At 40.8% G+C, this 25,051-nt stretch overlaps 3 protein-coding genes across 3 annotated transcripts in view; 1 reads left to right on the top strand and 2 right to left on the bottom strand.

Moving 5' to 3' along the window:
- Positions 1–1,594: 1,594 nt before the first annotated feature.
- LOC126373908 (uncharacterized) lies at positions 1,595–10,630 on the bottom strand. The gene is made up of 11 exons (XM_050020265.1): positions 10,315–10,630; positions 9,076–10,227; positions 8,160–8,343; positions 6,828–7,459; positions 6,251–6,416; positions 5,715–5,853; positions 4,886–4,994; positions 4,398–4,492; positions 3,903–4,028; positions 2,870–2,999; positions 1,595–2,508 (listed from the first exon to the last, which is right to left on the bottom strand). Exons 2-11 carry the CDS (start codon positions 10,107–10,109, stop codon positions 2,316–2,318), a joined length of 2,808 nt encoding a protein of 935 aa, XP_049876222.1. The 5' UTR covers positions 10,110–10,227; positions 10,315–10,630; the 3' UTR covers positions 1,595–2,315.
- A 231-nt stretch (positions 10,631–10,861) lies between these two features.
- Positions 10,862–19,214, top strand: LOC126373811 (5-methylcytosine rRNA methyltransferase NSUN4). The gene is made up of 10 exons (XM_050020132.1): positions 10,862–11,021; positions 11,114–11,300; positions 11,540–11,783; positions 12,552–12,730; positions 13,325–13,453; positions 14,630–14,813; positions 15,343–15,463; positions 16,325–16,452; positions 17,789–17,926; positions 18,291–19,214. The coding sequence occupies exons 1-10, from the start codon at positions 10,935–10,937 to the stop codon at positions 18,436–18,438; spliced, it is 1,545 nt and encodes a 514-aa protein (XP_049876089.1). The 5' UTR covers positions 10,862–10,934; the 3' UTR covers positions 18,439–19,214.
- Positions 19,201–25,051, bottom strand: part of LOC126373814 (sialin) — a 41,007-nt gene continuing 35,156 nt past the window's right edge. The window contains exons 10-11 of the mRNA XM_050020136.1: positions 23,192–23,277; positions 19,201–22,091 (exon numbers count right to left, since the gene is read on the bottom strand). Of these exons, the coding sequence (XP_049876093.1) occupies positions 21,906–22,091; positions 23,192–23,277 (272 nt within the window). The 3' untranslated portion in view covers positions 19,201–21,905. The remainder of the gene's footprint in view (positions 22,092–23,191; positions 23,278–25,051) is intronic.

Below are 25,051 nucleotides of genomic sequence, written 5' to 3'. Positions count from 1 at the left end.
ATAAGCACTGAACGGTGCCGACAAGTTTCGACAAGCTTCAACACGCGCTGGTCAGCGCTGGGCGCTGTCATTTAAAATTAATAAACAACTGTGACAAGCTTCCTTTGTGTAGAACGGACCTGCGCCGGTAACTGCTTATAAGTTTTCAGCTTTCTTTCTGTATACCGCCTAAGCCTTTACGCGGATAGGATCAGAGTATAAGAAAGAACTATAAAATCAGCCAGTGTTCTTTATTACAGGGTTATTACAAGTGGATTATTCCCACTTTCGGAGCATTCCCGGGCACGACACATCACTGTACATAACTAGCTTAAATATACATTTAAACAAAATATTGCACAAAATTCGAAAACATCATTATTAAAATGTATATAGACTTGAACAACAAAGTTATTATAGAAAATGCACATTTTTTAGATAAAATAAAAATGTCCAAAATGTTGAGAGCACCATAATATACATGACCAATAGCTGAGCCGTTAACTGCATAGAAAACATTTTTACAGATTATATTTATTTAAGTATCTATGCCGCTAGATTCACGGTTACTTCTAAACATTTAACACGAGACACCCACTTTATTTTTAATCATTTTTTGTACTTAGCAAGTTAAAAGAGACTGTTAAACGAACATACACATTTTTAAAAAAGTACTTTAAATATAATGCCCTTCCGATTCCTTTTTTAAATATCCCCTTTATATCATTTCTATCACTCTTTTAGAGGATATTTTGTACCAATCATAATAAGCATCAATCCACAAAAATATATCCATCTCCTTCATTCCCTATTACCTTTATATTAAAAACGAATATGAAGGAAAGAGAAGACTAACATTCATTTCACTTAGGCTTACATTTATACACATATTTATGCATATAACTAGCCTATGGAATAACAGTGAACACACAATCCAATTTAGGTCATGTTTACTTAGTATTAAGTATCATTTAAGTAGTTTACGTACATTGATTATATTCTGAAAATAGACCGTTTATAATTCTATCTCTGTCACAGAAATATTTTATGCCTAAAATAGTGTTACCAGAGACTTAGTCCAATCAAATTGTTCATACATACCGACCTATTTATAGAAGAAAAGGCTCTATCAGAAATAGCACATTTATGTGAAGAATTATACTACTCACTCACTAGTTTCTAGCTGTCCTTCAATTTTAAACCCATGCCATTATTCGAGTGAGTTCTATGACTGACACAGAACATTACTTAAACTTTTTAAGATTGCTACACATACATTTTAGTTCAGATCAATAGAGCTTACACATTTGAGCTAGTAAGGAATAAATCTCACTCAATAGGCAATTCTTGGCAGTATAATTCACAAATGTCTCGCTTCTATCCGTACATACCAATTCACGCTTATCTTAAAATGTGTCTGTAGCAAAATGTACTGCCTATAATAAATCTGTTAATTTCCTGTTTTAAAATCACACCGGATCATGATCAATTCCTTCGAAACAACACCTATTTTACATATTCTACTCACAGATAGACATACATTCATAAATGCAGCATATTGTACAAGATAATAAATCTATGGCCCCGATTCCTGCAGACACCTCCTAATTTTACTTTAAGTTATACCTGTCATTTTCTTATTCACCGAAAAGGAAAGGGACGGATGATTGACAGCTCTTAATCTTAGGAAGAATGAGTAAATGAATGAATAAACCGGGCGAATCAAAAAGGTATCTCGCTGGTATGCAGTTTGACGTGTGCTATCAACTTAATTCTGTTGGCCGATGTAAAATTTTTAGACGGTTGTTTTAGATTACTGCTTAAAATGGGCGTATATTCCATAAATTTTATGCCTGACGATTACCCGTCCCTTTCTTTTTCAACGGATGATGACAGGTATAACTTAAAATAAAATTAGGTGGCGTCTGCAGGAATCAGCACGTATTTCTTACTAGGCATCGTATGCTAATTACTTGCATAGATTTCTTAGGCTTACGATTTTCATGAACTGTTATTAAGCACATACGTAGATAATGTACAGTACCTATTTGTCAATTGTTTAAAGTCAAATTCTTTTGTCTCTCAGACGTATATAGCGCTCATAACATGGTGGATATTTCACGCCGAGTTATATTAGTTTCCGCAATGTTCAAAAGTAGTTGACGTCACTTTTCATCATTACTCTTTTAACGTCGAAATTGAAAGTTGAAGTTCTTTATTTGACGTTGGATATTTGTAGCTGCTGTTGCCGAAATTTTGATGTATTTCGTTTAATAACAGGCCTCAAATTGATATCGCTTGGTTGTCAAGTGCTGGGATGTCGTGTCGTACCTGGTCTAGTTGGCCCACGCCATGACGACCTTGTTGAAGGGTACGAAGAGCGCGGTGTGGTGCGGCGCCGTGAGGAAGTACCGGCGCTGGCGGTGCGTGCCGTCGTTGCGCGGCAGCGCGGGGTGCGCGGCCAGGGGGAACTCCGCGCCCACCACCACGCCGCAGCTGGCCGCCGACCCGCCCGCTATGCCCACGTAGCTGCACGGGCCACGGAAAACTTCAATATTAACCCTTCAATATTAACACGGGCAGAGACCATGGGTCATTGATGGTTCATAATAGATAGTATAACACCTTGGAATCGGAACGTCATTAGACGTTCTGCCCTTGAAAGTGTTAAATATTCTTATTTGCATACTCGAGGAGCTCGGTGACGCAGCGGTTAACGCGCTCGATCTGCGATTGTTCAAGTTAAGCAACTTTCGCAAAGGCCGGTCATAGGATGGGTGACCACAAAAAAAAAGTTTTCATCTCAAGTTGCAAGTCCGGTACCGGTTTGAGAAACAAGCCAGAGAATTTCGACAGGATGTTTCGTGTGTTCGAAGTCTAATACACTCACCGTACTCTGCCCACCGCCACGCGGGCGTGTGGCGTGATGACCTTGACGGTGTGTCCCAGCCGCAGCTGGCGCGGCTCCGACGGGATGTACGGCTGGCCCAGGGCTGCCGGTTGGCCTAGAGGACGCTCCGCTGAAACGAAACATAAAGCTTCACTTCCTGCTTTGAAGGAAATAGGCGCGAAGGCATCAAAGCCGCAAGGGGAACCTTTGAACACGACTTTTAAGTGACAACGGCCTCCGTGGTTCAGTGGTTAAGCGTTGGGCTCACGATCCGGAGGTCCCGAGTTCGAATCCCAGTGGGGACACATCACAATTTGTGATCCCTAGTTTGGTTAGAACATTACAAGCCGATCACCTGATTGTCCAAAAGTAAGATGATTCGTGCTTCGAAGGCACGTTAAGCCGTTGGTACCAGTTACTACTTAGTGTAAGTAAGTAGTCGTTACATAAGCCATGTCAGGTGCCTTTGGCGGCTCAATAATTAGGCGCAAGTCGCCTGTTAACTCACGTCAACGTGTGAAGCGGCCATACATTATCTCCAGATATTATCGCTTATAGCTATTCATTGCGTAAAAACAAGCACTAGCTGTGGCAGTAAAGATTTTTGATATGCGTTTTTTCATAGACGAGTTTCAGTTTTTAAACTTATACTTTTTGTTTGGATGTTCCGCAGGCTAAGAGACGTGGTCACCCAATTGGTAGAACGCTTGCCTCTCACTTTGAGGTTGCTGGTTCGAATCCAGCACACGCCTAAACCTATGATTGTCGAATTTATTTTCGAATCCATGTTTGGATCATAAATGATTATCACGTGCTCGGCGGTGAAGGAAAACATCCACCTTCCACATTCCCGAAAAATGAATTTTCGGTGGTATGAGACCTAACCTGTATTGGGCTGGTTTTCCCTTCACGGGTTGGAAGGTCAGACATGCAGTGGCTTCTGTAAAAATGACCTGTCGAAATTTCAGGTTAGGTAAGCGGAGCCTGTGAAAAACGGGGCAATGGTGATGATGATGATGTTCTGCAGGCTTACATTCAAGTGACGTAGAGCGCAGGTTGTCGATGGACCGCCGCAGATAGTTCTCAGCTTCCTCCAGCAGCTCGTCCGTGTCGTCGCGTCTCACGTCCGGCAGAGAGCTGCGCCACGCGCGACTGTCCGCTGGGAAATAGACATTCATTATTACTGAAGACTCTGTTGTAGATTTGCCGCAGATGGCATTACCTACTTGGCCGGACAAATGGGGAGCACTGAAGGCACCACATATCACGTTAGTCCAGAAAGCTTGATGAGGTGTGGGTACTTAGGTAGTTCATCTTGCGATGGATGTACCTTTGTGAGCTTATGTGACGTATGTATGTGAACAGGGGGCTTAAAGAGGCTACAATGAAGCAATCCATCTAAGAAAGCAATATTACAATTTGACATTGCGCATATAAAACTAAGTGCGCAATGCAATCAAATGTCAAATTGCAATATTGCTTTCTTAGATGAATGTTTCGATGTGGCCTTTTCAAGCCCCCAGGTTACCTTTGTTAGGCACGAAGACATTCTGCGGGATCCAGTCGTTGCTGCGGTCGATGCTGACGCACGGCGAACGGTAGGACGAGCCGCGCGATAGGAATCTGCACCATACAAATATTGTTATTGGTGCTAATTCCTGTAGACACCATCTGATTTTATGTTAAGTTATACCCGTCATTTTCTTATCCGCCGAAAAGGAGAAGGACGGGCATAAAATTTATAGAACTCAATTTGAGGCAGAAACTTAAACAACCCTCCGACCCAATTAAGTTGACAGCACACGTCAAAAGGTTTGCATACCAACGAGATGCCTATTTCATTCGACCGGGTATTCATTCATTCAGTCATTCATTTTAAATTAACAGCTGTCAATAATCCGAAACTTTCACTTCAAATAACCAAATGTTAAATGCTGACCAACTGCAAACTGTAAAACCATTTTCATTGCGGATAAATGATTATGAATTATAAATTAATAATTGGTGTATACTGACTTTGAGGTGGAGGTGGAGACGGGTGAGGCGTCGCTGGTGGGGGGGAGTCGCGCCAGCGCCCACACCGGGTCCGCCGAGCGGGACAATTCCGGGACCATTGACGTGAAACCTGCATATACACATACATCTTGAGACCAATGACCGACATCAACCCTGGTATCAGGGTCATTATTGAGCTGCCAAAGGCCCTTGTCATGGTTCATTGAGTAAATAGTAGCCGAAATCGACTGTATGATGGCCCATTCTACGGAAGACCAGGTGATTTCCTGAAATGTCCGACTCCCGACTAAACTAGGAACAGTCGCACAAAGTCATCACACATTACACATAGAGGGGACTTCTGTAATATTTTTGGCTGCATAAAATTCCCACTTTATAGTACAGCGGTTTCCTGTTCCCTAGTGACGGTTAATGGTATAACCTGAGTTCCATTTGGGCGCTATTTGTTTGCCAAGAAACAATACTATACCCAACCCCTTGTCTACCTTTACACCAGCACCTTGTATATTCCTTCAACAGTTAAAGCAGTAATACTTCACTATGGTCAGTCCCACATTGGGCGCCATTAGTAAATCTTTGTAAAAATGGCGCCCAATGTGGGACTAACCAGTGTGGAGTATTACTGCATTAATTGTTGAAGGAATACATATTTCACAAAGATAAGTGATTATTAAAGTCAGCAAATCTAACGGACCGTTAATTTCGAGCCTGTTGATTCTCATCTAATTTATATATGACAAGATAACGGCGCTAAAGTTGTGGATGAGTTTACAGTACTAACAGGTCCGGGAAGGATGGTGCAAAATGGGGCTATAGGTATTTTACTGACCGATGTCACTGAGCAGCACGCGCCTGGTCTCGTCGGAGCGCCGCGCGGGCGGCGGCGGGCGCGCGTCGGGCGGCGGAGGGCGGCGGCCCGCGCCCGCGCCCCGCGGGGGCTGCGACGGCGCCACCACCGGCAGAGACATCTGGCGGCGGGACATGGCACATCATACAATCAAAACACATAATAAAAAATGAATGTGATTTGGATCATACGTTCACTGGTTTGCAGACGTCTTATTTCTACAAATGCTACGCATAACAAGAAAGAGTACAAGCTTATATAGATAAATCCTATTTGGAAACCAATAACCAATGGATTTCTTTTCTGTTTTATTATCCAATGAATTATGATCCAAAGTCCTTGGGCGACGTTTTTGGTTTACGAATACACAACTAAGTACTGTGAGTACGTACTTACTTTCGAAATTAAAAAAAAAACTCGAAATGTACTTATCTATCAAACTTTTTTTAGAAAAAGTATATGAAAAGTGTAGTAGTTTTGCAGGCCAGTGTACTTCAAAAGTTTTATAAGAGCTGTACCTTGTAAGCCAGATGTCCGTCGGAGCTCCACCGCGGCGGCAACGCGGTGACATCTGTCTGTGCGCCGCTGTCCCGGCGCGGCGTCGTGGCGTCCCGCAGCACCGGCCGCCGCGACCCCGCTTTGAACGGCCCGGGAGCGCGAGAAACGTAACGGGGTGGTGCGGGCCTAGCGGTGGACAGGAACAAAGAAGAAAATGGATGAAGAGACTCTAAATAGATGATAGCTTCGAATACCTACGTATGTTTCGAAATTAACAACATTTGAGATCCATCATTACGTCAGAATCTTTCATGTTCCCCTGAGTTCCCAAATGATGTACCTATGGCTTAGATAAAGATGTATACCTATCTATAAAAGAAACATCTTCATCCAGTTTTGACCTGTTCCTGATAAATAATGCCCTTCGCATTGCAACACAGCTATAACTTGAACTGTTGAATTACAAGTATTTAAACGACCTTCGAAAGGTTTACTTTATTTTATATCAATTGGACCAATTCAAATCTTGAGGTTAGGTAAATAGACCCTGTGAAAACGAGATAACGCGGAGATGATGATGCAAAGTAATGCACTTACCTGTACTGGAAAGGATTTGGACAAGTATTCCTCCTGATGTTCAAATTGGCGGCAAGATCATCTTCAGAGATGCCGCATTTCGATATATCCGTTTCCGCAAACACAGAAAACCTGTGACCTAAGTTGGCATTTCTGTGGAAACTATCCATACTCTCTTCTCTATGGAGGATATCCATGCTGGAACCGAGTTCGAAGCTCGAAGACTTCGTGTTATCGAAGCTAAGACCTCGGTTATACTCGCAGGTCAGACTATCCACACTGTCTAGCCTCCTGGTGCTCGCATTCGGACTTTTCCTGTACAACATGTTATCAGACTTGTTGTCGCAACTCTTTAAGATGCCTCTTCCTGGAAGATCCAAGCTTTTCCCGTTAAAGGCTACATGCCTTATGTCTTTATCACTGGGAAGGGAAACCCTTTTGATCCTGAGCGAGGAGTCAGCTAGTACTCCTTGCAGACTGCTGTTTTCCTGGTTCTCGTTCTCTGCGTTGTCTGCGGTTTCCCCTCGTGGTTGGAAGTCAGGGTCCAAGGTGTGGAACTTGATGAGAACGGGTGTTGAGTGGGTGGAGGTGGAGGAAGGTGCCCATTGTTCAGTCTCCGTGTCGCCGCTTTCACGTATTGACACTAAATCCTCCTGTAAGATTACATTAACAATGTCAACGCTTAAAAGAGATAGACGATGACCTTTCGACGATCGTTATTATGTCATGCATTTGGTAATTAGCACGCAGATTTGGCAAATCCTTTCACCACAATAGCAAGTCTTTTTTTGCAAGATAATCTGCCGTGATCAATATTGACTGCATTGATATCAATGTAGGTAGAAGGCATAACTAATAGGTACACAAATCTTATTACGAAATCTTATTGCAAATCGTATCGTCGTCAATATACTCTTCCTTTAGTTTAAATTTTCCCAGCCGCAATAAGGAAAAGGTCCCATAAAATGTAACAGCTAGCCTTGATTAATTGGATCGGGGCACATCAATTCGGTTTGGGAGTCCCTTCAGTATCATGATGGAAATGAACGGCCTAATAAATATGCAGGTGGCTCCACGCGATCCGAAATACGAGCTGACTTACGACGAGAATGCACGCAAACTCGTTCGCTCGCCTTGTACAGTGTAATACATAATAAAATAAAAAAACTATTATGTGTATATGCATGTCTGTTGTTGGGTTATTGCCTATCAATTCATGATGGCATATCGTATGTCTTCAGGAATACATAATAGCGGAGTTTGGAATCCTGGTACTGTATGGAGTATGTGCTACTCATGGTAAACTTCATTTCAAGGAAAAACAAAATAAAATTGATATAATATCTAACTGACCTGCAAATTACTCATATCCTTAGACTCGTCTGTGGTGAATATGAGTTCTATATCATCCACTTCCTCAGATTCGTTGCCGCTTGCGTTGTCTTGATCGAGTTTGTCTTCAGTCGGTGGGCCCTGAGGGTCGAGAGGAGTCGTGACACCTTCAGAGAACACCGAGTTATCGCCCTCCGACAACGATCTGGAGATTAACAAGTCAAGGTTAATTTGGCGCCGGATATCCAATGTGATTTAACTACACACCTTGATACCATGCTACACCTTTGACGCGAGTGCGTAGTTACTTGAATTATTTTTACCTATATTATAGACCAGTATATATTAATTATAAGGGTATAACGTAAAACCCTTGCCCAGGCATACGAGTGAAGACCTCAATGGTTACAGAGGCGGAGATGGGAGCCATCGGTACGGCAATGCAGGATGGATGGGGCACATCACAGGAACTATAACTTAGAACCTGACAGAGGGCAGCAGTAACTGTCAGTACCATTCAGAGACGGAGGACAGGAGTCCTAGCACGGCTTTGAAATAGACTACTCTGTGTGCCATCCCACTCGCCTCAGAGTGAGTACTGCAGGGCAGAAGGAAACAGGGAAACCAATGCTCTATTGTTACCTAAAAAAGTAGCATGGAGGATGCTACACTACCAAGAGCATGGCTCTTAAATTAGTAATGACATTAAAGTATCAGTGAACAGAAAAATTGAGTAAATGTTGAGAAAAAAGAGAGCTCAACTCAGCAATGAACCTTTTGGGAAAAGCTGTTGTGTTGAATAAATAAAATAAAGATAGACTAAACTATTATCTCTTCTGTGATAACTATTCTAATCTTGTATCTTGAGAGTTATTATGCTATGACCTAATTATCAATACCAGTCTATTCAAATGTGTTTAAGGGGAAGAACTCATACCTAAGACTCAAATCATCAACATCCAAGTTCAGTGTGTCTTTCCGTCGGCTCCTCTCTAAATGTTCCTTCACCACCAGATTCTCTTCAGAAGTGATCCTCACTTGAACATCAAATTTGTCCACTTTGGTTTTAGCATCTGCTTCATTTGGTACAGCCATCTTTATATTTTCAGACGACACTGACTTCAAATTAATCCAGTTGCCTTTCTGATCTTCTTTGCTTTCAAAATGCTCTCTCCTTTCCTGAAACTGAAATCTGCCTGTAGTCTCTTTTGACTCTTTATCTTTGTCTCTCTTATCCTCTGTAGTAGAGTCACTATCAGATGTTGTACTTGATATTATAGTACCTTCTTTCAGAGTTCTTACTTTTATTCTGACATCAAACTTTGAGAGTAATTCTAGTTTTGTTTTGAAGCTAGTTGGTTGACTGTCCTCTGACTCTCGCCTAGCAAAGCTTGCTATTTGACTGCGAGGATCCTCTGCCTCTGATTCTTTGATGTCACTGCCTGATGATATCTCTAGATCTTCCTTATTTGATGACAACTCTACATTATCACCTTGAGAATATTCTTCACAAAGCTTTTCCTCAGCAGACTCTAACTGCTCCTCTATCTTATTCAACTGCTCAGTAGAGCAGAACCTTATGTCTTTTTGAGTCTCTGGCTCTACACTTTCAATGGTACTGTCTAATTCAGTAGTAGCAGTGTTAATAACTACTTCACTATAATCCTCTACATTCTGTCTAGGACTGTAGGTGACCTGCAACTTTATGTTTGGAGTTCTTGGCTCCCTATCTTCAAAATCTTTGTCTATTATCTTCCTCCTCAGTATGTGATTCTCTAATGACAACTTTTCTATTACATCAGCATATTCTAAGCAATGTGAGTGCTCTTCGTATTTCTGTTTCAGCTCTTTTAGTTCGTTTTTCGATACTTCGAGTGCAGTCCTCAGTGATACCACAGTCTGGTGCAGAGCCCTCACAGTGTCGAGGTGCACCGTCCCAGGCGGGACTGCCTCCAGCCTGCCGCTATCCATACCACCTTGTTACGCGCCGTCACTGCTACATTCAACTTCCCATACATGACGAATGCTTTCTCTCACTCCTTAATTCACAATCACTGCGTATTCCATGGCGATACCATCGTCAATACACCTTAAATTATAAACAACTTCTTTAACATTAATTCCACTGTTACATGGTCAAAGAGTTTCAATATCTCACATATTTTCTGTAACTTACCTACGACCTATATCGCGAGTACATCCATTGACACACATCATCGTTTTCGCGCACATTTTAAGATCCCTATCAAGTTCCAAATAGGCTTAAGAGTATCACAGGCGTATCAGGGCGCGGAAGAGCGTGTAATCGATAAAACAACTCGCTCAAACACGGGTAATTAAGCTTTCAGAGCCCTCCAAAGTTGCGGCGCGGCGGCTGCTGGCACGAAACACTGATAAAGCTTCAACACGGAAGGTTGTAATTAAGTCTGAATTATCTCCCAATCGTTTTGACAAGGTTATAGGACATAACTATACATTAGATACTTCAGAAATCTAGCAATTTCACTCCGTTGTAAACAAATCAATACTCCTATTTCATGTTCGCGGGCATAGGAGTAAAGAGCACAGTATTATATCTCTTTCTCTTTTTTTTCCACTTGTCATTTTTGACGTTTATTATGGCTGCGTTCACGAGCGTACTGAACTTTTACAGTCAATTTTTTTTTCGCCCAAAATAACCCAAATTGCTACGGTTTCCAGCCACGAATAAATAAAAGCGTCAATGTCAAAATCAGACTGCTTTGCTTCGAAATAACCTGTAAATTCCAAACAGACGGTATTTTTCTCATTATAAAAATGCTTACAATAACTAATTTATGCAAAAGTAATCATTCAATTACATATTTAGTATCGCAGTTAAGATTTAAATCAAAAGTGCATTGGGTAAGTCAAAATTCTTCATTAAGAGAGTAAGGTAAATTTATTTGTAAATAAACGGAGTTTTTTTTACATTTAATTGTGAATTAATGTTGCAGGCTAAATTAAGAAAGAAGACTACTGCTAAGGACAAAGCTATGAACCACTTTGACGATTTTTACGGTAACGTTTTCGGGGACAAATGGACTCCGATGCGAGAGGCACTGCTTAGACGCACCAAGTACGTTGCTGTGATAAACAACTACGGAGACCCGGAGGAAACCATGGAATATCTTACCAATAGAGGTGCTACTATTCTTACTATTCGTTTCCTCATCCCAACATCGAAATATCTTAAGATACGCTAGCTAGAAGCTTTACAATACTTGATTAAAATTTTTAGATCATATTGTCAGCAATTAGGATAACTCATTTTAAACATAAACTAGGCACCAAGCGTCTATGAGGCTGGCATGATCACTCAGGGTGTTCAAAACCTCATTGATAATTAGAAAAAAAAACAAACACTTAAAAATACATTCCAGGTGCCCATTGCTTGAAGAACCTAATGTCCGTACAAAAAGAGTTCAATGACCAATATAACCCAACTCCAACCCCACCACCGGAATCCACTATGAATGAGGGTACGGATAAACTCGCTGCATATGCTGCCAAACTGCAAAGTGACGAAATATCAAGTGTCTATCCTGCTGATAATGCACCGGAGACATTGGAGACTAAGGAGATTACATTAGGAGAATTAGAAGAAAAGAAAAAAGATAAGATCCGGTAAGTGAAGTGAATTTTATGCCATGACTGGCATAAGTACAACTACAACCTTAAAAAGAATAAAATCCATGCATACTGTGTGTAAGGCTGCACAACTTTGCCTTTGTCTTTCCCCAAGAGGAAAAATAATAAATAAATAAAATAAAAATAGCCTTTATTCACCGATGTACAGTTCTACTTTACATAGGTTTATTATATGTAGTACTTATTCTAATCGGGCTGTCCTGAGACATAGGCCTCCTCCATCATGCGCCAATCTGCACTACTTTGTGTGTATCGTCTCCACCCGTTCGGTAGGTCGTCCTCCCATCTTTTGATTGGCCTCCCTCTTCGCCTTTTGCCGTCTCTGGGGTACCATTCCGTGATGTCTTTTATCCATTTGTTAGTTTTAGACCTCATCATGTGTCCGGTCCACCGCCACTTCAATCTTCTCGCTGTTTTGGTTACGTCTGCGACTTTTGTAATCCCCCTTATTTTCGACATGGTCCACCTGTCTCGCAGTCCCAAGAGGATAAACAAGATTAAAAAAATTATATACTCTTTGTCAGTAGCATTTCTTCTTTATTTAATATCACTTTTAGTTAAAAGACAAAATATCAAGAAGCACAATATAACAAGGCTAAAAATTAAATAAAATCATTTAGAAGTTGTTAAGAATTAAGTACCTACTTAAAAATTATCTGACAAACAAATTCTCTATTAATTTCTTGTTTTGATGGTCACTTAAAAGTAACTCATTTGACGAAATTTATAACCCTATTGTTACAGTCACATAAACAAAACTCTAGACCAGTCTTTAGCAGAAGCAGAAATAGACGAATCCCGCATAATCGACCCGGGCATGGGGCTCATGTCGGAGGCCCTGTACCAGTATGTTCCCGCCACCAAGCTGAAGGGCATGGACGAATGGGTGCCTGAATCTCTGCATTATTCTTTTTATTCTACTAGTAAGTGTGATATCTCCGTAAAAATACTTATTTGATGAAAAATTTACAATACAAAAAACCTATTCAAAGACTTCATCAAAAAAGCAAAACATAAAAAAACGTCATAGTCAAAATTTTCGCTATATATATTTTTCTTAATCATAACCATAATAATTTATTCGCAATAAAAATGGTATTACAGTTTGCAGTTGGCAAGAGTAAGTTGTAAGTAAGTTGGTTGGTCTTAAGCAAATTGTCAAAATCGAATCCAGCACAGGCCTAAACCAATGATTGTCGAATTTGTTTTCGAATTCAAGTTTGGATCATAAATGATTATCACATGCTCAGCGGTGCAGGAAAACATCGTGAGGAAACCCACATTCCCTAGAAATGCATTTTCGGAGGTATGTGACCTAACCTGTATTGGGCTGGTTTTTCTTTCGCGGGTTGGAAAGTCAGACAGGCAGTCGCTTCTGTAAAAAAGCGGACCTGTCAAATCTTCAGGTTAGGTAAGTGGACCCTGTGAAAAACGGGATAATGCATGATGGAGATGATTATGGTGATGAGAGTCGGTTTACAATATATGGTATAAGCTGAATTCCATTTATTTTTCAGAGGACAAAGACTTTCCACTGGTAACAGAACCAGAAACGGAGTTCAAGTTTCCAGAACATCTCAAAGTGTTCACATACGAAATGGACAGTGAGTGGACTATGTTCCCAGAGCCGAAGAGATGCCAGACAGGTAACACGCTATCACACCCTGGACACTTCATACAAAAATCTCTGTCTTCTCATGTGCCGCCTGATTTGTAAGTTCGAGAGAGACACGTTCGCGCGCTCTCCCCACTCCTTAGCGGCTTACGGTAATTTAAGACTAAAGTAAGACCCAGGGGGAGTGAGGTCGGCGCTTGATACTAATTGGTGCGGGGCGTAGAGTCACCGTTCTATACGTAGTATTATTCTTCATTCTATGACGCTACGCTAATTCATCATCACCAGCCCATTAACGTCCCCACTGCAGGGGCACGGGCCTTCCCTATGGATGGATAGGGAGATCGGGCCTTAAACCACCACGCGGGCCCAGTGCGGATTGGTGGTTATTAACGACTGCTAATGCAACCGGGACCAACGGCTTAACGTGCCTTCCGAAGCACGGAGGAGCTCGAGATGAAAACTTTTTATTTTTTTTGTGATCACCCATCCTATGACCGTCCTTTGCGAAAGTTGCTTAACTTCAACAATCGCAGACCGAGCGCATTTACCGCTGCGCCACCGAGCTCCTCGCTAATTAAACAAGCAAAATAGGTAATTTATGATTCTTTTAAATTATTTTTAATTCATTACTTTTGCGGTAGAAAATTCCATTTTGCGTATATCAACTCAAAATCATGAGCTGAATCATCCTCCTCAGTATTCGATACGGTGTCACTTACGCCCCGTGCAAGTACGTACAGGTACGAACGGGTGTTAGGAACAGCGTGGCGAAAACTGAAAGGGATGATTCAGACCGTGATTATGAGTTAATATCAAGTGGAATTATCCATTGCAAAACTCATGACAATGTTGTTTTAAGTTTACGCGGTTATTATCATAATTAAAACACATAATAATCCCGTGATCATGGCACTTGCAACAGTGTCCAAATATCGGGAGTCTCATATCCCCATTTAAACGCGGTAATAACCCGTTATTATGTGTTTTAATCATGACAATGTTAGTGATTATTTAAATTATTTTCATTTCCATACTTTTGCGGCGGTGAATTCCACTTGATATTAATTCGGAACTACTAATAATAACTAATAATAAGCTGAATCATCCTCCTCAGTAGTCGATACGGTGTCACTTACACCCTATCTATCTATCTGTATATTTATAAGTTTGTATTTAATAATTACTGTTTAACAACACTTATCAGGAGTGTTCAACTACTATCCGATGGACTGCGGCAGCGTGGTTGCTGCACTGGCTCTCTGCCTTTCCCCCGGAGACAGGGTGCTGGACCTGTGTTCAGCCCCCGGGGGCAAGGCGCTGGTCAGTCTACAGACGCTGCTGCCTGACGTCATCGTTTGCAACGACGTCTCTATATCGCGGTCGAACAGGTAGGTGGCTTATCCAATCGCCAATCTATACCCTATTTAACGTAGCATGGTTACCTCTTTCCTACTAAGTTGTATAATTTTAGTGCGAAATAGACATATCTCCCGTCTCTTTCACTTTCACAACCTTATTTACAGCCTCCGTGGTCCAGTGGTTGAGCTTTGGGCTCCCGAACCGGAGGTCGCGGGTTCGAATCCCGGTGGGGACATATCACAAAAAATCACTTTGTGAGCCCTGGTTCGGATAGGACATTACGGGTGATCACCCGATCGTCCAAGAGTAAGATGATCCGTGCTTCGGGAAGCACGTTAAGCCGTTGGTCTCGGATACTACTTACTGATGTAAGTACGTAGTCGATACATGGGTCATGTCAGAGGCTGGCGGCTCAATGATAACCCTGACAGGTGAATTGTGAGGTGATTAGCAACCTCATTGACCTGAGTCAATTCATTTCAGACGGTCGAAGACAACCTAATTGTTCTTTTCTCGCTCCCTATCGTTGTGAATGACACAACAACCGCTTTTTTGCAGGACGCAGCACATATTCCGCGATTACCTCTTCGATTTCGACACGAGCAACAAATGGCGCGAGCGCGTCGTGTTCACCAAGCTTGATGGGCGATCCTTCACTGACGACCAGGGATTTGATAAAGTGAGTGTTCGAATAAAAGCATTTACTTTAAATAATATGAGCTTTTATTAATATAAATCTTAGAAAAATATCGTTCTACAACAACTCGGGCCACGCCGATGAAAATGTGCCATAGATTGACACATGTCAAACTACTTATAAAATAACTAGGCAAAGGTTTATTATATAAACAGCCAACAGTGAGTGTAATAATGATGATGATGCAATCCAGCCGATTTCGGCTACGGCGACTGCTTCAACTCCGACGTTCATGTGCTCGCATGTGGCTTATATATCCAATCTTATTAGAAAAGATCTTCGCACATAGTGGGCATGTGAGTACACCATTTAAAAATGCATAATTGATCGCCGTAGGGCAGCTCCCAACTAGTCAAATCAGTTACTTTTTACACAAAATTGCTAGGGAATTTGTATGAAAACGCCACCTGAGACGTCATAGAAAAACGTGACAAAATGTCTCATTTATTATTACATTTTTCTTTTGTGGCGGACCCAACTAGTTGGCCAGTTAGTTCCGCCTATATGCAACAGATGGCGCCACAGAGCAGTCGTGAAACCCGATATCGAAGTTTATACAGCAAGACGCAAATATACAACTTCCAACATAACACCGTGGGATCGTCGATCCCTAGTCACACTACCAACTTGTGATTAGCGGGGTACTATGCTCTGTTTGGTACCCCGAAAACATACCAGCAGCACAAACTTTATTAAAATTCATAAATCAGTTAAATAGAAAAAAAGAAAACTTTTTATTTAGTAATCAGAATGTCTGAATCTTTGACCTGAGAAACTACCCAATTATAAAATGTCAAGTATGGTTTGGCTGGCAACTAAAAAAAAAAACAAACAATATTGCAGGTGCTAGTAGACGTGCCGTGTACCACGGACCGTCTGTCGGTGACAAGGATAGAAGACAACAACCTGTTCCGATCTGACAGGATCAAGGAAAGACTACGGCTGCCTGAACTGCAGGCGCAGTTGCTAACGTAAGTACTGTGCGAAGACTATAGATGGACAGTTTAGGTTGAATGTGTTAGACGAAAATTAAACTAATACGATTTTGGAATCACTGTTTACTTTCATGAGGTTCTACATTAGATTTGACAGGGGTGCTAATTCCTGTAAATACCATCTAATTTTATTTTAAGTTATATCTGTCCTTTTCTTATCCGCCGAAAAGGAAAGGGACGGGTAATCGACAAGCATAAAATTTATGGAACACACGTCAATTTTAAGCACAAATCTAAACCAACCGTCTAAAAATTTTACGTCAGTCAATAACCCGACACATTAATTTACTCATTCTTCCTAAAATTAAGAGCTGTGAATCATCCGTCCCTTTCCTTTTCGACGGATACGAAAATGACGGATATAACCTAAAATAAAATTAGGCGGTGTCTGCAGGAATCGGGGCCAGGATTAATTTAAAACAACTGAAAACAACCCGGTGAACACAAACACAGACTAACAAGAGAAAGAAATATGGCAACACCGGAAAAAGGTAGTAGGTAGTGCCAACCAAAGATACATTTAATCATAAAGGCGGGCGGGCGCTCGGATTGGCCGTCCGCTGCGTGTTTGTAAATGTGCGTTATTTAAAAGAACAGGTGCCACAACAGTGATAACTTCTTTCACAAATATTGACATTTTTAATTGTGACGGCCTCCGTGGCCCAGTGGTTTGAGCGTTGGGCTCAAATCCCGGTGGGGACACATCACGAAAATCACTTTATGATCCATAATTTGGTTATACGACATTACAGGCTGATCACCTGATTGTCCGAAATAAAGATGATCCGTGCTTCGGAAGGCACGTTAAGCCGTTGGTCCCGGTTACTTTCTGATGTAAGTATGTAGTCGTTATATGAGTCATGTCAGGGGCCTTTGGCTGCTCAATAGTAACCCTGACACCAGGGTTGATGAGGTTGGTAATCCACCTCACAACCCTCACGATAGAAGAAGATGAAGGTACACCTCTCCTCTCTCCTCCTCTCCATCAGTAGGGCTAACATACACAACGTGATAACATTGTCGCGGTTATTTTATCGATTCTGACGACATAATTATGTCGTTTTGTCGATTGGTGCTATATGTGAATAAATCATGGCGTTCTGTCAAACGACAGGCACGCATGTTAGGGAAAAAACAAACTTATCGATTTGGACATTTATTGAATCGATGGATAATTTTATCATCTGCAGGTGTCGCTACTGTTGAGTGTTCTTACGTTTTGACAATTCTCCATACATATTGTTTTGGTTATATTTTTACACTACAACACTGCGCAGCGTTAAACTGCAAAATCCTTGTGTGTCTTCCTCAGGAATGCCCTCAGCCTGGTGAAGGTCGGCGGCGCGGTGGTCTACTCGACGTGCTCTCTGAGTCCCGTGCAGAATGACGGTGTTGTGCATATGGCGCTCAAAAACGCCTTCGAAACACGATCCATTATTGCTGCTGTCAAGTAAGTTGCCAGAGGCTTCTCCCGTGTGAACTATACACACAGTAACACTAAACCAGTCCCTGGAAAATTCACTATGTCCTTTTTTGTACCCCTGACAACGTGAATGTTGTAATCATTTATGGAACACACGTCAATTTTAGGCACAAATCTAAAACAACCCTCTAAAAATTTTACATTGGCCAGTAACTCGATCTAATTAAGTTGACAGCACACATCAAACGGTTTGCATACCAACACTCTTAATTTTTTTTTATTACTTGTGGCTCTGCCCACCCCATTAGGGATTACGGGTGTGAGTTTATGTATGTATATATGTATAAATATAAAATTAACCACCTATATCATTACAATAATTTATTTTCAGAGATCTAACCCCAGCAGTGTCCGCTCTAAGCAGCACACTGACGTTCGCCACAGGAGAGATAGCTCCGAAGTACGGACAACTAGTAATACCGTCACTCGCAGCTAACTTCGGACCTAGCTACATCTCACGATTGGTGAGATTAAAGTGAACATAGTGAGGTATTTATTTTTTTTAAATTCGGTAATATGTAAAAGTATTCGAAATACAAAAGATAAATGGAATGAGGATAAAAAGAAGCTCAAATGTAGGCGGCAGCACTTTGGCGAAGTGTGACTTTTTGCGCTCGAACATTGACTATTTAGTTTATGAAATTAGTGCATTAGGGGTTCGGCCAGGCGAAAAGAAAATTCAGTCAAAAGTTTAGTGTTCCTAAATTTTGTCAGTTCTCCATACTATACAGCTAAAATTCGTGATTTATTGCTATAAAATGTGGAGCAACGTGGAGTGTATCCCGACTGAAGGATGGGTTACGAAAAAGAAAAGCCATCAGTTGGAAAAAAGCAGTTTTGATTGAAAATAAGTTTTTCTAAGTTTTCTTTTTTTCGATGTTCAGGGGATAAATATAGCTACACTATGATTTTGCAGTTATACGCTGCGTAAAGGGTTATAGTGTAAAAATATATGGTTGCTTGTTCAAATAGTATTGGAAACTGTCAAAATTTAAAAACATTCAACAGTAGCGACACCTGACGGGAGAAATAGGCACTATTTATCCTCATTATTTTTAAATAACTTAATTGCTTTTCCTGTCTTGGAGCAATATAATCTAGGAAAAACAAATCAGTATAAAAGTTAAGAAAAGATTTTTAACGATTTGATGAGAGTTAATTTTGTAAATACATAGGTATGTATTGTAAATAGTATAAGTTAGATAGAAACCAAATATAAAAATGTTAGAAAAATAAAAAAGTCACAAAACATAAGATTTATTTCATTTAAAAACACAGATTTGTATAAATACATTATAATGTCTTTGGTAAGTCCCTTAGAAATAAGTACAATCTTAAAAAAGCTCACATCTAAAGCTTACACTAAATGCTTATGAACTGTAAATGCTTAATACTTTTAATTTTGAATACTTTGCGTTTAATATAAAATTCTACAAATGCATTGTGAATTTGAAAGTACAACATTCATTGGTGAATGAATGATCAACCACAATCCTTTTTTGTTCATTCACCCATTTAAGGGTTAAAATTTAAAATCATAACACGATACCGCTTATAAGATTATTTAAGAGATAAGATTATTAATAAAATTATTTACGATGTCACTAACACCGTAACGAAATCTTTGAGGGATGATTCAGACTGTAGGTGACACAGCGCTAGCGCATGGTTAGCGCTATCAGAAGGTTTAAAGAAAGAAACATTTATTACTCCCGGACACCACAGACACAGACAGACAGGTACATTACATTTAACGCAGGACAGAAACCACACGGAAATCAATAAGTACACAGACAAAAAAATAAAATAGATTAGTAGGTGTGTCGTCCGTTGCCCTGACAAGTAGAGACTGAAGGTATGAAGCGAGGGGCTGCCGCCGCTAGCCGTGCGCTAGCGCTGTGTCAACATCTACAAGACCATGATTCTGAGTTGATCCCAAGTGGAATTTTCCGTCACAAAAGCCATCATCCCCCTAGTATTATCCCGATTTTTCACAGAGTCCATTTACCTATCCTGAAGAAATCCAAAAAAAAACGAAAATAATAAGAAAAAAACATGAGTTTGCGACGGAAATTTCTACTTGATATTAACTCGGAATCATCAGGTGAATCATCCTCCTCGTTTTTCGGTAGTGTCACTAATGTATATCTGATCTATTAGTCATATCAATTGACAGACATTCGTCTGTTATTAGAAATCTGGAGCTTGTATGTTGGATGGGACATTCCTTATATTAATACATTAAATTGTCCAACATAATTTGATAATTTGATTTGTCAAAATAAAAGTTCTTAAAAAATTAAGAGAAATTAAAAAAGTATAATATTGAAATGTAAATACCATCGACACACCGATTATTCTCAATGAGCTAAATCATTTTACAATAATTTTCCTTAATATTACTATTAAAAATATATCTTATTCAACTACCACCAATTTACATTAAAACAGGCTCATTGCGACCAACCACACGTCATTAAGTATCCGTATAAAACACTAAGTACATTTTAACAAAAAAATATGAAGTTTTTTTAATTGACTACGCAACAATGACTCTTCTGAAGTATACCATTTTCTTTACTCTTTGACCAAGCTGTGACTTATCTCTTCTTTTTGGGCTAAATGCGAAAAATCTATACATCTTCAACTTACTTCCAGAATTTCAAAAGATATAATAATTAATGTGCCACGACAACGAATGTGTAGATTACACATTTAAAGTGGAAAGCGATAAAATGCTTCTCTCTCTTTCACTCATAGCCTTGCGTGTTAACACAACATGATTTTTTTTAACATAGACCACACACCGGACACCTCATACAAGAAACCTCATTTTACACAGACACTACACATTGACGTTATCGTACACGGGCATCTGCGTGTATGACGTCTGACGCCATTCGAAGACTAAAGTAAGACTGGGGTGTAAACCTAGCTCTGCCGCTGGTGGGGGTGGAGTAAGGCCTCACTACAGTGAGTGCGGTTTGTCGTAGTGAGTTTGATGCGAGTTCAGATGGTTCCGAACATTCCGATATCAAAAACATAAACAAGCGGCAAAGAAAGAGGGTAGACAGATATGTCTGCCCGTAGAAAATTATGGATCTACCTATTCCACCCCAATCCCATCAGTCATCCCGTGATCATGGCACTTGCAACAGTGTCGAAATATCGGGAGTCTCATATCCCCATTTAAACGCTGTAAGAACCCGTTATTATGTGCTTTAATTAAAGTAAGTCCTCAAGTCGAAGACGTAAATGTCAACTTAAAATACCAAAATGCTCAGCTCGAGTACATCTTAGAACACGGGTGTTAGGCCTCAAACTGGATGACAGCGGCAGCGGCGCGGCGGCGGCAGCGGGGCGGGGAGCGGCGCGTTCAAATGCTAAGATTTCTATTGAAGTGTTCTCGATGGCAGCGGCGCGGCGAGCGGGATACGAGCGGTGCGCTCTAGTCGAGCGGTGTCTCTGCGTTTGAAACTCGCCTTTTTGTTTCCTTTGTTCATTATAGGGATTCAGATCTTCTTTTGCCCATAATAAATCATACGAAACAAATACATATTATACGTTGAAAGTCTCTCTTGTCACGTAGGTCAGCTGGAAGAAATCTCTTTGTTTAGAGATAAGCTTGCCTGTACTATCTGTTTTCTTTGTATGTTTCTTGTGTCTGTTTCATTGTGTACAAATAAATAAATAAATAAGAACTACGATCGAAAATGCGTTGTGGCCGTTTCGACATCACGTTTATTTGAGACACAATTCTATACCGCCGCAACACCGCGCGATCTGCCCGCTGGCATCGAGAACGGAACAGCGGCCGCCGCGCCGCTCCCCGCGCCGCTATCGCTGCCCTTATTCCCAGTATGCCCAGTTTGAGCCCTTAAAGTTTAATACTCTTCTCTCTCTTTCACTCATAGCGTTGCTTCTTGTATAACATGACTTTTCTAACCTAAACATTGGTTTTCTCTTTCTCTTCGTTGTTAAGCGGCTTGGTTTCAAAGTTCTCTGGTTTCTCCTCTGGCACCCTGTTCCATGACTGCTCTTCCCCAGAGCCGAAGATGGTATAGGCGATGATTTCTATAGTATACAGACCGATCGTCACGAAGAATATTACGCGCCACGCTGATATCGTTTGCTGGAAGGAAAAAGTTAGAAAAAAATGCTTGTAGATATCGTATTTTTGTAAATAAAGACGCCGGCGCCGCCTATCTAGTATATTGAGTACTAATATTATTTTATTACCTTTTATTTTTTGATATACCTAAAACCCTGGTATAACTTCAGTATAAATGGTCGTAAGCCGTTAAGGAGTAAGGGAGCGAGCGCGGATTTTTTGTCTCGCTCGCACTTACGCGTCACGCGTAACGCGCTTAACGGCTTACGACCATTTATACTGAAGTTATACCAGGGTTATATCAAAAAATAAAAAGGTAATAAAGTAATATTAGTACTAAATACTCTAGATAGAAGGCGCCGCCGGCGTCTACTTAATAAAGATACATAAGTAGATCGAAAGAATTTCGCATGGAGAGGAGGACCCGGTGGTGTAATGGTTAACACGCTCGTCCCGGCTTGACAAGAGCTGCGGGTTCAAGTCCCGTCCGAGTCAGATTTTTTTCGATTTGAATTTTCTCTTTATGAGTTTCCATAAGCACGGGTCTCTCTCTCTTTATAGCTGCGCTCTTGTCGATGATAGGGCGTGTAGAACGGTGGTTGCCCCAATCGCCTTCCGATCCGCAGTACACCGACCAATTTCTCAATCGGTGATGTTCTAGCTAGAGCCCTACCACAATCCATTTCCTCAGCCTCCAACCAGTACTGATACCGCTGCTGCGCGGCATCAGGGGTGCGCTTTTTAAGCACGGGTAAATAGTTTAAAAACAAAAAGTCAGATGCTTTTTCTGGACTTGGAGTAAACAGTGATAAACTTACATTGTTGTGCTCACGATCCGAAGGTCCCGGGTTCGAATCCCGGTGGGGACAAATCACTTTGTGTTCCCTAGTTTGGTTAGGACATTACAAGCTGATCCCCTGATTGTCCAAAAGTAAGATAGATGATCCGTGCTTCGGAAGGCACGTTAAGCCGTTGGTCCCGGTTACTACTTACTAGGAAGTACGTAATCGCTACATGAGTCATGTCAGGGGCCTATGGCGGCTCAGTAATAATAACCCTGACACCAGGGTTGATGGGGTTGGTAATCCACCCACAACCCACACGATAGATGAAGAACTTACATTGCCATGTGTTAGTACGCCGACAAATATGGGGACCACAATCCCCGGGATGGTAGCGACGGTGTTAGTCATAGCCATCAATGTTCCTGAAACAGAAATAAATGTACGGTATAACAAGAAACCGGCCAAGTGCGAGTCGGGCTCGCGCACAATGGGTTCCGTACCATTGACTAAGTAAACAACTGAAAGTACACAAAGGGCATTGAGCAAAGTTGTATGGAACTTGGCCGGACAAATGGGGAGCGCTGAAGGCTCTCACCCGATACAACGTTTAAGACAACAAGCCTGAGGGTGCCCAGTTGGGCGCGAACCTCGGCTCAGGGCGTCGTCTGAGAGGAAAAATATTTGAGAGAATTAATCGACCCTAGTGGGTGGATAGCGATAAGCACTGATTGAGGGAAATCGTCGATCACGCCGGCGGGGTCGGTATCGGGGTGTCCAAATGTGTGGACATTTGGACAGCAACTAGACCTACTGAGTAACGTGTGCGTCAAGCTAGCGGCCTCAAAAAAAAAATGGGCACGAAAAAATAATTTGACCATACCAAAAAATAGTACTCTTACTGAAAAAAATAGTACCTGTTGTAAAAAAATTAGTACCATCACGGTTCTGGATTTATAGCCATGTTTTATTGCACTTGCTAGCTTGACGGTGAGCGAAATTTGGCGAGAGTTAACGACAAGGTCTTTCGCTTTGATTTAAACGCCAAAAAATAGTATCGAAATAGTACTCACCCCCTGCAAAATACCGAAAGTAGTACTTCAACGGTTCCAAAGTTATAAAGGTAGTTCTTTGATCCCGCTAGCTTGACGTTTTGAAAATACCTATTATCTGGGGAATGCTTGCATACTTCAGTTTGTAACTAATGTCAATAAACTCGTATGAAATAGTACTCCCTACCATCATAATTTGGACCTGATTCTCTTTGTAGAAATATGTCAAAAAGTCATTATAACCTATGTCATACATTTATCAAGACGAGTACAGTCGCGAACAAAATTATTACACATGGTCAAGAATGTTGTCAGATTTCAGTATTTTTCCCCATTTTTGGGTAAAAATTGGTGAAGTGCCAGGGTTGTTAGATGAAAGTAATATCATTGTTGAAACTCTTTGAGTTATTCTACAAATACTGCAAATTGTTTATTAACAAACACTTCGATCCGTAACAAATTCAACATGAAGGTATAAATTATAAAATAAAACAGCAGATTAAAAATGTATTATGATGTATTAAAATCACAGATTGTTTTCGATAAGAACTAGACCCATGCAGCCATTTTCTATTAAAATTAGTGCATATGGGTGTATGCAATAGGAATTTTTTGTAATAGCAGCACTGGAGTGCAAAGAAATGGTAGGGTAGACCTCCAAAATGGCAATACTTACGAATAAATTGTGAGGTTATGTAATTGTCTACGTGACTGTATCAACAACAAATGTATGGCATAGGTTATGATGATTTTTTAACATTTCTACAAAGAGAATCGGAACAAAATTATGATGGTAGGGAGTACTATTTCATACGAGTTTATTGACATTAGTTACATACTGAAATATGCAAGCGTTCCCCAGATAATAGGTATTTTCAAAACGTCAAGCTAGCGGGATCAAAGAACTGCCTTTATAACTTTGGAACCGTTGAAGTACTACTTTCGGTATTTTGCAGGGGGTGAGTACTATTTCGATACTATTTTTTGGCGTTTAAATCAAAGCGAAAGACCTTGTCGTTAACTCTCGCCAAATTTCGCTCACCGTCAAGCTAGCAAGTGCAATAAAACATGGCTATAAATCCAGAACCGTGATGGTACTAATTTTTTTACAACAGGTACTATTTTTTTCAATAAGAGTACTATTTTT

Source organism: Pectinophora gossypiella, chromosome 16, assembly GCF_024362695.1.
Source record: "Pectinophora gossypiella chromosome 16, ilPecGoss1.1, whole genome shotgun sequence".
NCBI lineage: Eukaryota > Metazoa > Arthropoda > Insecta > Lepidoptera > Gelechiidae > Pectinophora > Pectinophora gossypiella.
This window is presented reverse-complemented; position numbering and strand designations above follow the sequence as displayed.

Bases quoted from the DNA above. Each gene is read 5' to 3' on its own strand.
- LOC126373908 (XM_050020265.1), bottom strand. From the start codon at position 10,109: ATGGATAGCGGCAGGCTGGAGGCAGTCCCGCCTGGGACGGTGCACCTC. The intron at 6,417-6,827 runs GTAAGTGCATTA...GTCCACCGCTAG, and splicing joins CCAAATCCTTTCCAGTACAG to GCCCGCACCACCCCGTTACG. The intron at 2,509-2,869 runs GTGAGTGTATTA...TGGCCCGTGCAG, and splicing joins GTGGCGGTGGGCAGAGTACG to CTACGTGGGCATAGCGGGCG.
- LOC126373811 (XM_050020132.1), top strand. From the start codon at position 10,935: ATGCTTACAATAACTAATTTATGCAAAAGTAATCATTCAATTACATAT. The intron at 12,731-13,324 runs GTAAGTGTGATA...TTTATTTTTCAG, and splicing joins TTATTCTTTTTATTCTACTA to AGGACAAAGACTTTCCACTG. The intron at 15,464-16,324 runs GTGAGTGTTCGA...ACAATATTGCAG, and splicing joins ACGACCAGGGATTTGATAAA to GTGCTAGTAGACGTGCCGTG.